At 39.3% G+C, this 17414-nt stretch overlaps 1 protein-coding gene across 1 annotated transcript in view; it reads right to left on the bottom strand.

Moving 5' to 3' along the window:
- Positions 1 to 12235, bottom strand: part of LOC139715254 (acyl-CoA-binding domain-containing protein 6-like) — a 44016-nt gene extending 31781 nt beyond the window's left edge. Inside the window, exons 1-2 of the mRNA XM_071626836.1 lie at positions 11958 to 12235; positions 7166 to 7392 (exon numbers count right to left, since the gene is read on the bottom strand). Coding sequence (XP_071482937.1) covers positions 7166 to 7392; positions 11958 to 12106 — 376 coding nt within the window. The 5' untranslated portion in view covers positions 12107 to 12235. The remainder of the gene's footprint in view (positions 1 to 7165; positions 7393 to 11957) is intronic.
- Between the last annotated feature and the right edge of the window lie 5179 nt (positions 12236 to 17414).

Genomic DNA, 17414 nt, shown 5'->3' with positions numbered 1-17414 from the left:
TGACAAAGTTTGGGTAGAAACCCTGTGATACGGTTTACAAAAACTTATTAACAGATACTTTTGGTCCTTCCTAATGATCTGAGTCCTTCTCAGATACTCTCGAAGGTATCGTACAATGCAAACTCGTCTGTCTGGAGGGTACGCTCTTAGGTTAACGACTTGGCCTGTATTACCAGGTCTGTGGTGCTTTAACAAGTCATCAATGACGAAATTGACAGAGTTGTCTTTGAATGTCATCTTGTCTATTCTCAAAGCATTCAATGTCTGCACCCGCTGTGCTGAGAGAAGCGCTAATAACATTGTCACTTTCAACGTTAGCTCTTTCAAACCCAATTCGCCTGCAGGTGATTTCCTCCTCAGATAGTTGAGGACAGTTCTAACGTCCCACACCTCCGTGTAGCGTGGTCTGGGGGGTCGTAAGTGAAAGACTCCCTTCACAAATCTAGTTATTAGAGGATGAGTGCTTATGGAAAACGAACTGTCTGTGAGTGTCAGAAAAGAAGCCAGTGCACTTCTAGCAGAGTTTATAGTACCGTAGCTGGCTCCCTTATGGAACAAGTCGGAAAGAAATTCTAGTGCCCATTCCGATGAGGTCTGGAGATAGTTAATGTTGTTGGCAGTGCAGAAAACTTTCCATTTGCTGATGAAGCTATGATATTGCTGTCGTGTAGATTTCCTCCAAGAAGCTACAATGACCTTGACGGTCCCTGCACTCAATCCCTGCGACCTGAAGGGTTGGCTGAAAGCCTGCAACAGAGCAAATCCAAATGTTTGTGTAAGGGGTGGGGCATAAAAGACACAGGTTGAACAAGAAGTTGTGCATGTCTACATAGGACAAGTGGTTTTTCAGTCAGCATGTCCTGAAGTGCTGGGAACCATGATTGTGTAGGCCAGTTTGGTACTATTAACAACCCTGTGGCTTTATCTGCCCTTATCTTTTGCAGACATTTAGGGATAAGGCAGAAGGGAGGGAAAGCATAGAACCATAATGGACCCCAATCCACTGTAAATGCATCTACATTCTCTGCCGAAGGATCAGGCTGCCAAGTGATATACCTGGGTAGCTGTGCATTAAGTCTGGAAGCGAAAAGATCGATTTCAGGGAGGCCGAAATGTTCTACCACTTCAGTAAATTGGGCTTTGTTAAGCATCCACTCTGTTCGATCATTAAACTTCCTTGACATGAAGTCTGCTGTGGTATTGAGCCGTCCTGGCAAGTAGGCGGCTGTGATCCAAATCTGTCTTTCAATACACCATTCCCAAATATCATGTGCCAAATTGTTGCATTCCTGGGATCTGAAGCCCCCCATATTGTTGATATATGAGACTGCAGTTGTATTATCCATTCTAATGAGAACATGAACATTTCTCAGGTTAGAGCAAAAGGACTTCAATGCCAATCCTGCTGCAAGGGTTTCTAGATAATTTATCTCATTGTTAACAGCCTTTTCTCTTTCCACTTCATTCCATCGTCCCCCTATGTTTGTGCACATGTCTGTTGCTCCCCAACCAGACCCACTCGCATCAGTGCGCAATTCTATTGTATGCCTGGGTCTGTCGATAGGATTAGAGGTGTACTGTATGTGATCAATCCACCACTTAAGTTCCTGTTTGGCTCTACTAGACAAGCTCATTTTCCTATCAAAATGACCTTTATTGGCCTTCAATGCCAAAATCTTCTCTTTTTCCAAGATTTTGTAGTAGAGGGGCCCATATTGGGCTGCAGGAAAGGTAGCAATCAGTTTCCCTATTACTCTAGCCACTTCTCGGATAGAGGATTCTGTGGCATGCAACAGACTTGTGCACTCAGCAGTGATATCTTCCTTCTTAGATTCAGGAAGAGTAACTGTCATGTTCACAGAGTTAAGGACAAATCCCAAAAAGGTGATTTCTTTAGTGGGTTTTAACACTGATTTAGTCTGATGGACAAGAAACCCCAAGTCTTCGAGGAGATCAGTCGTAGCATCGACTGCTCTTTGAGTGCTAGCCTCAGTCTTCCCAATAATGATAGTATCATCAAGGTATCCCACTACCATGTGACCTGCTCTTCTCAGATGAGCAAAAACTGGTTTGAGAAGCTTTGTGAACAAACGCGGTGCTGTACTAAGCCCGTTTGGCAGTGCGCAATATTGCCAAAGTTTGCCCTGCCACACAAATCGCAGGTATTTCCTATCCTGCGGATCAACTGGTACTGAATAGTAAGCATCCTGAAGGTCGACTGAGGCTAGCAAGCAATCTGGTGTAATAAATTGCGTTGCTGTATGGATGGAATCCATTTTGAAATGCTGATAGACTAGGCTTTTGTTCAACTCTGAGAGGTCAAGAATGACCCGAAGGCTGCCATTCTTCTTAGGGCGGGTAAAAATGTTCGAGATGAACTCCCCCACTTCATGTGAACAAGGTTCAATAACATTCTTGGCTGCCAGTGAATCAATTTCAGCTTGGATATTGGCCAAATCTTCATTCTTTACTTTGAACTGAACCAAAGGATTAACCCTTTCAGGTGGAAAACATTCAGGCTTGAATTCAAGTTTATAGCCATTCACAGCTTGTAGTACTGTGGGATCTGAAGTTAACTTCTCCCAATTACATGCATGAAGCCTCAGTCGACCTCCAACTGGATGGTCATTTACACATGAAGTGGTAGGTCTAGATTCTATAGATCTAGTAAATTGAGGAGTAGATCTAGAATACCGTTCTTCTAGATAAGGTAGAAATGCATCATGGTCAGTTACTGACATGTCAAATGAGCAATATGTTGAATCTATATCTCCTACCTCTTCAGAGGCGGGCTGTTGGGTTACTTGTTGTGGGGAGTCTTGCTTCTGGCCTGTGGATGAGCTCTGCTCTGTGGCCGTTGCTGTGGGGGAGGTCGCGACTTCCCCTGGTAGCGCTGGTCTAAAAAAGGACGATTTGCTGTTCCATGCACGAAGCGTGAGGCTGCAGCGCTACGCGAGCCCGTCCAGCCCGCATCGCGAGCCTGCCGGCGAGCTCCGCTGTTGAAGGGCCGTCTGTACGGATGGAAAGAGCCGCTCGGACGAGAAGTATGTTTCTGCTGGGTCCTCATGACCCCAGCAGAGGCCTTATGTTGTTCTTTTAGATCTTTCATCTGTCTTGTGAGATCATCACCAAACAACAGCTGCGTGACTGGTGTAGAGGGCTTACAGAGATGCACGTATTCCGAGTTGATGTCCGGCTTAATCAGCTCCTTTCGCACGCAATTCAGTTCAAAGTGCGCATTACTCAATAGAGCAAGTGCGTCTTGCTGAGACTCGGAGATATCTCGCGCGTCGAGAGAGCGAAGAAGAGCCCCAATACCGCGAGTCAGACATTTCTGCACTCTCTGTAGTTTCAAATCACGATTACGCGTGACGGACTGCAAGTGTTCCCAAATGGGAGCGTTCACTTTAGGTGTATCGAGGTGGGGGCAGTTGCTCGGTGGGGGGTATTTTTCAACCGTTTCCTCAATGGCTTTATCTTCTAGTTTGTTGCCAATAAAGTAGTTCACCGATTTTGCGATTTCCTCGTCAACTGCCTCCCCAATCCCGAGGGGGATAGCATACTTGGCTGCCAACTGTGGTAGCTGTGCAGCAGGGGGAACCTCTTCCACCCCTTCGTCAAAATCGAACGGTCCATCACGCTATGCGTCTTCAGACATAGACGTATCAAAATCGTCCCCAACAAAATGGCGGACGTTAGTAGGCAAGCGGGAAAATTCCTCCGCTGTAGATTTCGATGTAGACGCGCCTGTATGTACCAAAGCAGCACGGCTAGTGGTTTTATCATGCGATTGGGGAAGGTGTTTCACCACTTCGGCGAGGAGATTTTCAAGTTTGTCTAGACGAGAACTAACGTCCCCGGAGGTAGACGCCCGATCCTCGGAAGGGGCTTTTGATACCGTATGAGGAGCTTTTTTGGGAATTTTCTTCATCGTCTTCTTCCCTGAATCTTGAGCCTTTCCGATGCTCACATTCTTCTGTACGTGTGCCGTACCGGCATCGCCGGAGGGAGGCGCTGGTGGTGGTAACTCTGACTTCGTGGCACAGACCTCCTGTCCACGTGTAGCACGTAAAGCGAAGGATGGATCGTGCTGCTCTTTCGAGCTCATATTTATCGAACCACCGTAACGTTTAGGCTCGAAAGATGCGTCAAAACACTTCTCAGTAGGTTCCGGATGACCGGCGAAGCAAAATTTCTCGCGAGAAGGAAAATTCCGGCGATGAATTTATGGAAAAATTTCAAACCGCGGAGCTATGCAGGAGAACCTCCTGTCGGCTGGAACGAACGCGAACGTATTGCTGGACGCGCGTGCGGGCTCTCCTATTATTAGTCTTTATGCATCGTAGTCTCTTTCGAGACTTCCGAAATAAAATCGGTCACGGGGTTCTCAAGAAGAAGATGAAAATGTACAATTTAGGTGCCTTTAGGACCTCTCCCCACCCCCCCTCCCCTGGGTCCAGGCGGGGGGGCACCCCTGATTCCGCCATGAACAAACTTGAAACTAGTCATTAATGTACTAACTCATAGTATCAACTTAGCTCTATCACTTCTGATTCTAGAGAAGATTTTTAAAGATTCCTTAATTTTGGGAGGTTTCAGTCCCTTGGGGCCTTAAGGTGGAACACGGTGCCCATTTGAACAAATTAAGATCCTACACCCCTAGGGAAGCTACCTTCTAAGTTTGGTGAAAATGGGTCATGGGGTTCTCAAGAAGATGAACATGTACAATTTAGGCTCCATTAGGACCACTCACCACCCCCCTCCCTGGGTCCCAAGGGGGGCACCCCTGATTCCGCCATGAACAAACTTGAAACTACAGTCATTAATGTACTAACTCATAGTATTAACTTAGCTCTTTCACTTCCGGTTCTAGAGAAGAAGATTTTTAAAGATTCCTTAATTTTGGAAGGTTTGGGTCCCTTGGGGCCCTTAAGGTGGGACACGGTGCCCATTTGAAGAAATTGAGATCCTACACCCCTAGGGAAGCCACCTGCCAAGTTTGGTGAAAATGGGTCATGGGGTTCTCAAGAAGAAGATGAAAATGTACAATTTAGGCTCCATTAGGACCCCTCCCCACCCCCCTCCCTGGGTCCCAAGGGGGGGGGGGGGGGGCACCCCTGATTCCGCCACGGACAAACTTGGAACTATAGTCATTAATATACTAACTCATAGTATCAACTTAGCTCTATCACTTCTGGTTCTAGAGAAGAAGATTTTTAAAGACTCATTAATTTTAGGGGGTTCGGGGCCCATTTTAACAAATTCAGATCCTAATGCCCTAGGGATTCTATCTGCCAAGTTTGGTGAAAATCAGTCTTGGGGTTTTCAAGAAGAAGATGAAAATGTAAAAAGTTTATGCACGACCGACGCCGGACGAAGAGCGATTGAATAGCTCAGGTGAGCTGAAAATGTACACTGTATTCATTATTCAGCTAGAACTTTGAAGGTGTTGTTATTTTATCTTTAAATCATGTGACTCGCAATAAGCCGTACCTACAGGACCCATGCTGCACAATAAACCTACTTCTTAATTGTTACAGTAAAGTGAACAAATGTGTATTCTTTGTTTTACTTGTTGACTGAGTTTCAGTACACTGTCTTCTTTGATTTGTTTAAACCTACATTTTGCAACTCCTGGGAAATGTGATATTTGTATGGCACCTTGTATTTTCACAACAGCTGTTAAAAATAACTTTTCAATGTACAATTGTACTTTACTATTTTTATCCGTAAGTACTTTCTTGTTTTAAATTCTAATAACAGTGCAGTCAACTCCACATAAGTCTACTTTGACTGGAAAAACACTCAGCAATTTGGGCTATCTTTGGCTTCTGCATGTTCAGAGGAAGTTGATACACATGACAGCCCAATATTTTACTTTTTGCTATATTTAAAAAAATTACATATATGTATATTTAACCTTTTTTTATTTCCAATATTTATTTTCACTATTTCCCTTGATACTTTTTTTTTTGAGAGAAGAAATTGTGAGGAAAAACATTTACCCTTTTTTCTCTCTATTCTTCCACTATTTTTGGAGATCTGAAAAATAGCTTAAAAATATATTTTCCAATATCTTACCATGATTTCCAAGGTAATTCTAACTATTTTCTTTCTATTTTTTCTCTATTTTTCCTATTTTTATTTTCCAGAAAGAAATGTTGAAATATATGATTTTGCTATTTTTCATTTTCAGGGTACTTCTGGGCTATTTTTCCCCCTATTTTGGACATGAGAATAATCTTTGCTTGGTTTATTTTTCAACTATTTTTCATCTCTATTTTTTGTATTTTTATTTTCCAAGACAAACAAGGTAAAATATATATTTTCATCACTCTTTCCATTATATTTCTGAACTATCTTTTTAAAGCAAGAAAAAAGTAAGAGAATATATATATATATTTCTTTTTTGTCTTTTTTGTCTATTTTCCATCTAATACACACTATTTCATTTCGACTGGGGTTTGCATACGTGCTCTTAACTGTGTGCTCTGCTTGGGCGAGGCGCTACACTGATGATGTAAACAAAATGCTTCTATATTGGGAAACTGGAAAATTTTCAGCATGTATGCATGGGTGGAAACTAGCTGCTTTGCAGAGGTTTGCATTCACAGAGTGCTTTTCTAGTTTTGTAAACCAATGTGCCCCCAGTGTCTTTGAAGTGTCATATTATTCTGGGTGGAAAATTAAAGTAGAAAGATTTAAACAAGAACTCCCTGTTCAAAGTTGAGATTTATTTCAATGAATAATTTGAGGAAATGTATAACACATTCTCCTCTCCCTCCCTGATATAACTCAAACTTCATTAAGTACTCAATCTTTAAAGTTTAGTTTGTTACAGTGATGAGCACACTGTTGCTTTGAATATTGTTGGCACATATGTCAGTGGGATCTTATATTACACCTCCCATCAAATTCTTCATTAAAATAGATCTCAAACTTTATATGGTTACTTCTCATTTAATCTTTCTAATTAAGCTTATGCTACAGTTTTTCCAATCTTGATATGCTTACCAGCCTCAAGCCTGGTCTTGCTTGTCAGGTGCTGTAGTCATTTGCTAGGCCCGGCTTACCTGTAAGCACACCAAATTTATCTGAATAGGTGCAATTAGCAAGGAAATGAATGTAAACATGACCATACTGGGTTGCAAAGCTCTCAACCTACCATAATGTAGTGGTGTCTGGCCATCAGAATCAGCTGCATTTAGATTAGCACCACATTTGAGGAGGAGTTTGACAATGTCAAGGTAGCCCCTGTCACATGCCCAGTGGAGTAAGGTAAGACCTTCAGTGTCAGGTTGATTGATGACCGTACCCTCAGTTGACAGCAATATTTGCACCTGGTCAACTTGACCTTCTTTGCACCAGTCATATATTGATTTCTGATTGTCACTGAAAATAAAAAGAGAAAATGCATAGAGAGAGAAAGAATGCATTAGTGTTTCTATTCTTTCACTGACTCCTTCATATGAACGTAATTACAGTTAAACTCGCCTAAGTCAACGTCACATATGTCGAATAATCGTGCAAGTCAATGATTTTAAAAAGTCCTGATTTTTCCCCATTGACTTACGTGTATTAATTCACTCACAAGTCGAATTTTGTAAGTCGAATACTCGCCTAAGTCGATGAAATTCCAAGAACACTTTCACGGAAAAACCATTGAATTCACTGTGCCTAAGTCGAATAAGATTTTATTGTGTAATAAATCACTGTCAAAATCACCAGACGCCAGTTTTTGTTTACATACTGTATATACCAAAGGAAACTTTGCGTTAATGAACATTAACGTTTCAAAACGCAAGCGGTTTCACCTGAATCGTTAGTAACGCAAACTAACGATCGGGAAAAGTAACGTTTGTGGTAACGATGAGTAACGATCCCTAGCGCAAATTAACAATGTTTCGTTAACATAACTATAGGTAACGCAAGAACTCACGCGAGATTTGGTTTTGTAACGAGACCTGGTGAAAGGACGACATAGCCCCTGCCCTTTGTCCCCCATTCGTTATAGTGTGTGGAGAACCATGTTTATGGGTATTTTGCAAAATAATTTTGCAAAATACCCACAAACAAATTTTTGCATAATTATTGAGGTAGAATCAGTTGAAATCACTCAAATACTGATCCAGATTATCAAGGGAACAATATTCCCCAAACATTTACAAACATAATCTTTAATAATATTCTATATTTTTTTAATTTTTATGACCAACCTGAGTATGTATGCCCTGTATTTTTATCAGGATAGTGACTACTAAAAATTGAATAGTAAAGTGTTTACTTCCATTGATGAAGGACAGTTTGCCATTCAGTTTCAATAAAAAACAACTTGACACAAGAAATATTAATTTTAATAAAGATGCAATACCTGCTGCGTGGAACCCCAGTAATCGTGTAGATTGTCTAGCAATCAGGTCATTAATTTGAGTCACATCTCAGTATGTACACCCATGATTTTTGTCATGGCTACTACTGAAAACTGAATAAGGACAATTTGTTTGTCACTTGCAATAAAAAAAAATGGTACAAAAAACACTAATTTGAAGTAACATCTTCATTAATATCACATACATGTGTTATACAATGCAGCTACAACGTAGCTAGAGCTCTACATTGAGTGGTGAACACTACCCAATATACTAGTAGTTGAACTGCAATTTTTCAAACTGCTTGTGTATAACATTCTGTTTCAGTACCCTTTAAATCAGAGGTCTCTACTTAAAGGGACTGTATAGTTCTGGTTCAGATGGGAATTCTGATTTCAACTTTTACAAGATAATTAGCACTTCTTTTATGAAATATTTAAATAGCATACAATTCCAAGAGGAATTCAAAGTTAACATGACAAAAATCTGTTTTGAAATGGCTGAGATATCCAGAAACGTGGAGTCCTAACAAAAGGTGGGTCACATTTATTATTAGGACCACTTCATTTTACTTTGTATTTGTTTGTTTTTTTTGATATCTCAGCCATTTCAAATTGGATTCTCCATCAAATAAACTTTGAATTCCACTACTCTGAGATTTTGTATGCTCTTTAATAATTCATATAATTGGTTTTCCAATCATCTTGTAAAATGTTGAAAAACTGAATCCCCATTTCTACAAAAAACTATACCATCCCTTTAATGCTGATTTTCATTGTGTATTTTTGCCATCTCCCCCCTCCCCCTTTCTGAAAATTGTTCAGTCAAGTTCATGTATTGTTTTCAAGTGTCTATAACTCAAAAGTAGCTGCAAAAATTGGGATGCTTTCTTCAGGATGATTGACCATTTGTGTACTGAGAGGACCCTCCCAGCTAGCTACATGCATTCACATGCAATATGTATGAGGATGTCCCATACGTAAACGCATTTGTCCCATACGTCTACTATTTTTTCTTCTTTCTATGGTATTTATCTTCTCTAAACAATAAATTAGAACTTTCCAAAAGGGCATTCAAATAACCTTAATAGCAATTTCAGAAAAAAACCTAAAAAAAATGACCTCAATTTGTTACGTATGGGACATCTCATGATAGGACATGAGCTAATTTGCATAATCATTTGCATAATCCCTAAATTTTCATACCAAGTTAAACTACTTGATGAACTTCTTATGTCCACATATTAATCAAACATCATTTGCTTTCCTTTGAATAAATATGAATTTTTATAAATGTCCCATACGTAACGCTGTATTTCACATTTATGCAAATGAAGCCCTTGAAATTTGCATAAATTTACATAATATCATTTTTTCCTCCATGGAAATCAAAACTTCATTTCATAAGCTTCAAAATGATACCAAACATGTCAATATTGAGCAAAAGATGAAATTTTGCCTTCTCAGGGGACCTTATCTTGGACTTGCCCAAAGATAAATTGGGAATCGTTTCGTCCAGATTCCTTTTTCATTTTCAGTTTTAAACTACAGAATTGTCAACATGATGTGGATATTTGGAAAAAATAAAATGCATGATTTAAAACTCTCCTTATTGTGTCAGCCACAATATACTTAAATTTTAGAAGACATAGAGTAAAATCAACTGAGATACAGGTGCTAGAACGTTGTCAAGTCAATGCATGGTTGTGAGAAAAATCACCTCCCATAGACATAACACGTAAATTTGGCTGATTTTGAGTCTGTGTCTTTAATCACAATTTCCAGTATGATGACGTCGTTAAATTTCAAAACAATGATATGGGCCTGAAAGGGAAATATTCACAGTACAACATATTTGAATTTGGGATATACCAGCAAATGAATGTCAGAAACATTACCTAAAAAAATAACAAGGAAAAGTAGAAATTACGCGGTGCGTAATATATGTCACAGCTGGAAGTAGCATTTTGTAGCAAAATGTACAATATAGGTCAAAAATCAAGGTCAAAGGTCAAAGAAGTCAAAATTCTGTGTAGAAGTTTTGAAGCCCTCACCTAGTGCCATCACATAAAGCAAATAGAATCGAAATCGGGTTAGAAATGGCGAAGGAATAGCATTTTGTGGCAAAATGTACAATACAGGTCAAAAATCAAGGCCAAAGGTCAAAGAAGTCAAAGGTCAAAATTCTGTGTTGAAGTTTTGAAGCCCTCACCTAGTGCCATCACATAAAGCAAATGGAATCGAAATTGGGTTAGAAATGGCGAATGAGGTCTTGTCGCCACAGCGACAAAATATGTATGTTAATAATTGGGAACTGGGGCTGACTTGAACTCTATTTGCAATATCTTGAAATATTATTCATGTTTAATATCTCTGAATGGTACTGTATACCATTCACCAGGGAAGTGCTGGAGCGAATTTGAATGCATTTCATGTGCATTTTAAATATGAACATAATATTTTTCATGTTCTTGTTAGAAAATCATGAAATTGCATGCTGATGAATTAAATTGAATGAACAACTGTAAAACAACCAAGGTTTGTGTGCATTTTAATTTCAGGAATTTTGCAGGAGCCAAGATTCGTGTAATTAAAATGCACATGAAAGACCTTTCCTAACTATACGCATTGAATGTTAGAGGCGATTCGCGAAAATTTCATGCTGCGAAAAAGGCCGTTGGCTCCAATTTGCGAAAATTTCATGCCGCGAAAATATCGTGTTTAACAGCATACATTGAGTAATTTCAATCTACGTGATCATTCAAATTTGCTTGAAACTGAATGATCTCATCGTTGAATTGAAAGCAACTCTGAAGAAATTGGGTAGGAAAACCTGTATTTTGTTCTCTGCAAGGTACATATAGACACAGGATCTGGCCATAGTTAGAGCATTTATGCTCCCTTGATGGCCTGACAATAATCTCACCACATAATGCTATGTTTACACCATGCTCTTGGCAGCCACGGCAGTCCTGTTTCAGGCAACCGCGGACAAAATGGGATGGACATGTGACAACGTGGTGGGACAGGATGGGCAAATGTTACAGGCCGTAACTGCCGTGGATGCTGTGTCAAATTTTTACACTGTAAAAACATTTGCCACAGCAGTCCAAGTGCTAATAAGAAAACTTGTATGCCTTGATAAAATGGGGGCGAATGCAATGAAATGCGACGGCACATGAGCCACAACAAAACTTGGAGGCAGTTCGTAGTGGGATGTGACGGAAAATAATGATAGTCTAGCCTGACCAGACGCTGCGAGAACAGCATCTGTTAGCTACATATTCACTGGGGTGAGGACTGGAACGAACAAGACTAGAATGCAGAGGAGAAAAAACAGGAGAATGCCTCATCTACACACGGCACACTATGTTTCGGGCAAATAGGGCTGCTGTGGCCGCCGGGAACATGGTGTAAATGCAGCTGATTTGTGTTCTCGGTGGTATCTGCTTTTGATACCAGTACACTTTTTGCACATACACAATCTGACTATACTCTTTGAATTTTCCTTGTACACTTACTCTTACCAAAGTCTAACCCATGGTTACTCTTTATGTTCCGCAACAACTGTTCTGTAGTTACGTCTTACCTTAGTTTTTCTTCCAGATCTGGCACCATAGTACTAACTCCAACTCCTAGTCCTAGAGATGACTTCTGACCCTTGACTTTTATCATCCAGTCTAGGTCAACTTCATTCATGGAGGTAATGTATTCTTTCATGGCTTCTCTCTTGCTCATGTCTTTCAAGCCGTTCCAGGCATCCCTACGGAGAGAGTAGCAGATTGAAGAACATATGTAACACACTGGCAGTATAATTATTTTGTCACTAATGGATTAGAAATACTTGGCATATGAGTGGTGTCAGGAAAGTTCCAGGACAGGTGTCATAAATGAGTTATTTCAAACCCAAACTTCGAACTAAGGGCTCGGTCACTCAGCCCAAAAGTCACGTAAATGCATGAATCACGCATGAAATTTGGTGTGCATGCTTGTCCGTCGAGAATTTTCGTTGATTTATGCGATGAAAATCACCAATGAATTGCACAAGATCTACATAAAGATAATGCAAAAATCACTAACAAACCACACACTTTCAGCGCATAGGCACGCAAAGGCCCCAAATAGGGCGAATACATGGTTGTGCATGATGACTGAGGTCCACTGAAAACCACACATATCTGCGCATTATCACTAATAAACTGCGCATGAATCGCGCATGAATGTGATACAACATTTTCGCGAATGGTGACTGATATTCCATGCATATTTCGCGCATTGTCCACGTAAGAACTACGCAAACTACGCAAAAATTACATAAAACAGCGCAATACTGTGTAAACTCTTACGCGAAACCGAGTTTTGGGCTGCTCAAAACCTGGAACCGTGTAAAGCGCCGATCTGGTGCACAACGGAGGACAACTACGAAGGTTCCATGTCAGACAAACTCTTGAAATTTGCAAATGGCGCATGCATCGCGTAAGGCTGAAATTTCTCGCGTGACTTTTGGGCTGTGTGACAGGGCCTTAAAAGGTACAATGTATTACCTTCAAAGAAATCTATCTAACTGGGATCTTAGCTCTCTGCAGCAATCAGATTTTTCACAACATAATTTTATATACATTTCTTCTGTTTCAGGTCGTTCAGCAGTGAGCACAGAGAAACAAAGTTTCTGGTACGTTTGGGGAAAACTCTGTCAGAAGCTGAAGATTGCTGCAGCAAGTGTACGGAGATGAGACGATGTCATGCACATGTTATCCCCATGAGCGCGAGGCCCTTAATGACCAGGACTGAGGTCAACATTGACCATGTCAGGCAGATGGTGCATGGCGATTGTTGGCTGACTGTTTGAATGATGGCAAATGAGCTGGGCATGAATCAGGACAGCGTCTAGAAGATTCTCACTGAAGATCTAGACATGCAGAAAATCTGCGCAAAGATGGTGCCAAAACTCCTGAGTGATGACCAGAAGAATCGATGCATGCAAGGTTCACGGCCAGCTCATTTGACATCATTCGAACAGACAGCCGACGATCGCCATGCACCATCTGGCTGACAATGTAGGGCCTACCTTAGGTACAATGAACTTAAAAAAAAAACGCTTCTTTCAGTAAACTACTTTGAAGAAAAACTCATTCACAAACTCGGCAACATAAGGGATAACTGCCATGAACTGAACCCTCGCTCCGGCAAAGGCACAGCAAGGGTATTGTGAGCTTTGATCTTGCAAGGAATTTTGGCCAGATCCTGGTGCTGCTATCATTCATGAACCTCTCGGTTGTCACCAGGCACTAGCCTACAGCAGCACCGTCTCTCTGTCAACTGTTTAGAAAGGAATAGACGAATCATCTCAATCTTGTGCAAGACAAACAAGGTCATTTGGCAAATTTGATTCACATGAGTTGACAATGTCAAATGCGTATTGAGTTTCTCAACAAGGTTCCTGGAAGAGTCACCAGTCTGTATCAGACTGTTGCCGAATGAGATGCTATCAATCTTACCACACTGCCTAAATCTATTCGTGAAGATAGAGAGTATATAAAGTTAAGGTGTAGTCCTGAGGGAGGGGAAGAATGAGATATTAACCTGTGAAGAAACAGTCAAATATTCAGGTGGTCCTGAAAAGGATCATTGGGTTGAAAGGAAGAAAGACATAAAGAAGAAAGGAAAAGATAGGTGGAGAACAGACTGTAGTGAATGAGAAGGAAGATAGTGGAGTGAAAATAGCTGAGCAAGAGAGCTAGTTAAGATAGAGAGAGAGAGATCTAGTTCATAAGAATAACTGTGGTAGAACTTGATGTTTTAAGCAGATTGACTGTCCGAAATGTAGCAAATGGTGGTTTTGGCTATGGAGAGAGCTTCTTTAACAAGGAGTAGAATGTTGTTTGGTAGCAGCTTTGTTCAGGTACCTGAGCTTGGGTTCCGTTTGTTGTATGATTTCTGTGAAAGGAATCTTCTTGGGTCTTCTTCTAAGGTCGTAATTAAGTGTGTAATTAACTTCGTAATTAAATTTAGAAGTTAATAGCCCCTCAATCATGGGCAAAATTGGTCGTTGTTCAGCATTCTTTATTATATCAATGTAACATGAAAAGCCTAGGTTGTCTCCTGGATTGAACAGGAGGCACAAGGCAAAGACAAAGGACAATACAGAAAAACATGTAAATACATCATACATTGTAAAAAAAAAACACACTCAGTTACAGTTGCGTACTCACAAACAAATTTACCAAAGATACATTTATACACAAATGAATTAAAATATGCAATACATATATTTCATTTCAAAACATACCTTATTATCCAAATAATAAAACTTCATCTCATTCTATTATTTTCATTTCTTCACGTTTTACATAAATCGTTCTCATAAAACCTTCTCTCTCTCCCTCCCTCTCTCTCTCTTCTCTCTCTCTCTCTGCCTTCCCCTGCTTTTCTGATACCTTTTTACTCCATTACCATTAATTCACTTTACACCTTCGTAACTTCTTCTCCAAAAACTCTACTTTAACTTTCTCAATAAAAATAACTACAATTAACAATACCAAATCCTATAACATCGCATCTAACATATCATATACTGATAATGGACTAAGTCTCAAATTAGAAACATAAAATCTTAACACTCAAAAAAAAAAACTTTACTAATAATATATATGAATATACAATCATCCTATCTAAAATCATCAACCGCCATACATTATAATTATACTCATGATAAATCGAACGCCAATACTTGTTTTCAACTTCACAGTGTAAGTAAAGCTTTAACATTCCAGGTGGGTTCTTTACGTGCATTATAGATGGCATAAGAGGAAACAATAGATATTTTGGACAGGGCCTGGATGTGGGGTTTCGTTTTTGCTTGTTTGTCTGCGAATCTTAGTATGGAACAGATTTTCTTTTTGTTTTCTTTCGTAACTAGTCCCCGGGAGCCAATTGCGAAGCAAATGAGATCACACTTGTAACCATGGGATTCAATGTCTGCTTGAAGGGGTGCATATTTTTCTTCTTTTCTTTTATTTGCATCTGTGATATTGGGCTCAAATGGAACTGTCAACTCTGCAATTACAACTTGCTTATCTCTCTTGTTCACTATCACAATATTGGGGCGTTCTGCTGTAACCACAACATCAGGGGGTATGGTGCCACCATTCACGCGATGACCATCTAAATCTGCATACAAATCCAAATTTCCAGTACAAGTAATGTTATCGCTGATAGAATTCTTCACATCATTCAATATGCTGTCATGCCTGTAATTATATTGCTCTTGTTCCAACGCTTTTTGGATTTAGATTTGGATTTATTTATTCAATACTCCATAAAAACCATACAAACAAACAGAGAAAATACACTACATATAAGTACAAATACATTAGGCCAAAAAAAAAAAAAAAATTGTTGCATTGGCGTAACCCGCCCGACCCTAAAAATTCCGCCGACCCCATGTTTTTTTATTATTTTTGTTTGCTATCGATATCAAATATCTTGTTGATTGCGATCGCGATCGCACAAACCCGGAAGTGGAAACAGCTCTGGGGATATCGGATGTACGAGGGAGAGATCTAGCGCCTCGCATAAGCCTTCCTTGATCAGTACGTCATCTGTTTCCAACACGGACACGTACTCTAACAAGATTTATTCAGTGTATACGTAGCATTCAGACTGCGATGTATTGTGCACAGTTTTGCCATAGGTTTCTTGTGTGGAGAACTTACACGAATCTGTATATGTGGGACTGTAATAGAGATCGCCGTGTGCGATGAAAAGATCGTACATATGGGTCAATTTGCATCAATCTTATCTAAGTCAAAATAGTAAAATATGAAGTGAAAACATTCAGGATAGGGATTTCAACATCTTTAAATTCTGTGAAAGGGTATAATTCCAGTAATATCGGCCTCATAAATGATTTGTAGAATAGATGAACACAGCACATTCGGTGCAGCAGTTGTAACTGTTTACTGAGCTGAGCACGAGTTTTACACGTAAAATGCAGGTAGCAAAAAAAAAAAAAAAAAAAAAAAAAAAAAATCCGCCCGACCGACCCTATTTGAAAATCTCATGTTACGCCAATGCAACAATTTTTTTTTTTTGGCCTTACATTTAAATTCATGTCATCAAATTTGTATAAAATAACTGATATGACTGCAACGGATACAAAATATAAACGTCAACATAAGAAATCATGAAGCATTAGGAACTTGACAGGAAGGCGGTGCCTTATATGAAGCCAAGTCCTTTAACATGTACCAAACGAATATCATATATATTACAAAGTTACAAACAGCAGCGCAAAAAAAAAACAAAAAAAACAAAAAAAAAACAAAAAAACAAAACATAGACACACAAACACATTAAACAAAAAGTATATGTATAGTCTTATCAAAAATATTTTCTATGATACATTTATTCTAAAGATTGTCTGTCACTTAAATACTGCTTTTAGATGGGTTTTACAAATCGTAAAAGTCTGACTTAACTTTATTTCCTCTGGTAACTCATTCCATATTTTCGGTCCATTATAAAATATTGACTTTTGATACGAGCTTAATCTTACAAATGGCAAGTGATAATTAAAAAAGTTTCTTGTTATACATGTATGCACCTGGCTATTGAGCTTAAAGTAATTAGTTAATACTCCAGGAAGCATATTATGAGAACATGAAAACATAAATATTGCACTTTGATATATACATATTATAAATATTAAGAATTTTCAGGCGATCAAATATTGGCATTGTATGAGCACAGTAATCGCTATGTGATACAATTCTGATTGCTTTCTTTTGTAATTTTAAAAGCCTCAACATATTTTGTTCACTACAGTTTGCCCAGATTTGTACACAATAATTCAAATAAGGCAGAATTAGAGAATTAATAAAACTTCTTTTGGATACGAATGAAATCTATACAATAAACCAATATTTTTTGAAAGTTTGTTGCAGACAACATCAGTGTGCTGGTTCCAAGACAATTTTTCATCAATTATTACACCCAAAAACTTAACATATGGAACACGTTTAATAAAAACATCATTGATTTTAAT

The sequence above is a fragment of the Diadema antillarum genome, unplaced genomic scaffold, assembly GCF_040938485.1.
Source record: "Diadema antillarum isolate AM-2024a unplaced genomic scaffold, OU_Dant_1.0 seq00003212_RagTag, whole genome shotgun sequence".
Classification (NCBI taxonomy): Eukaryota; Metazoa; Echinodermata; class Echinoidea; order Diadematoida; family Diadematidae; genus Diadema; species Diadema antillarum.
This window is presented reverse-complemented; position numbering and strand designations above follow the sequence as displayed.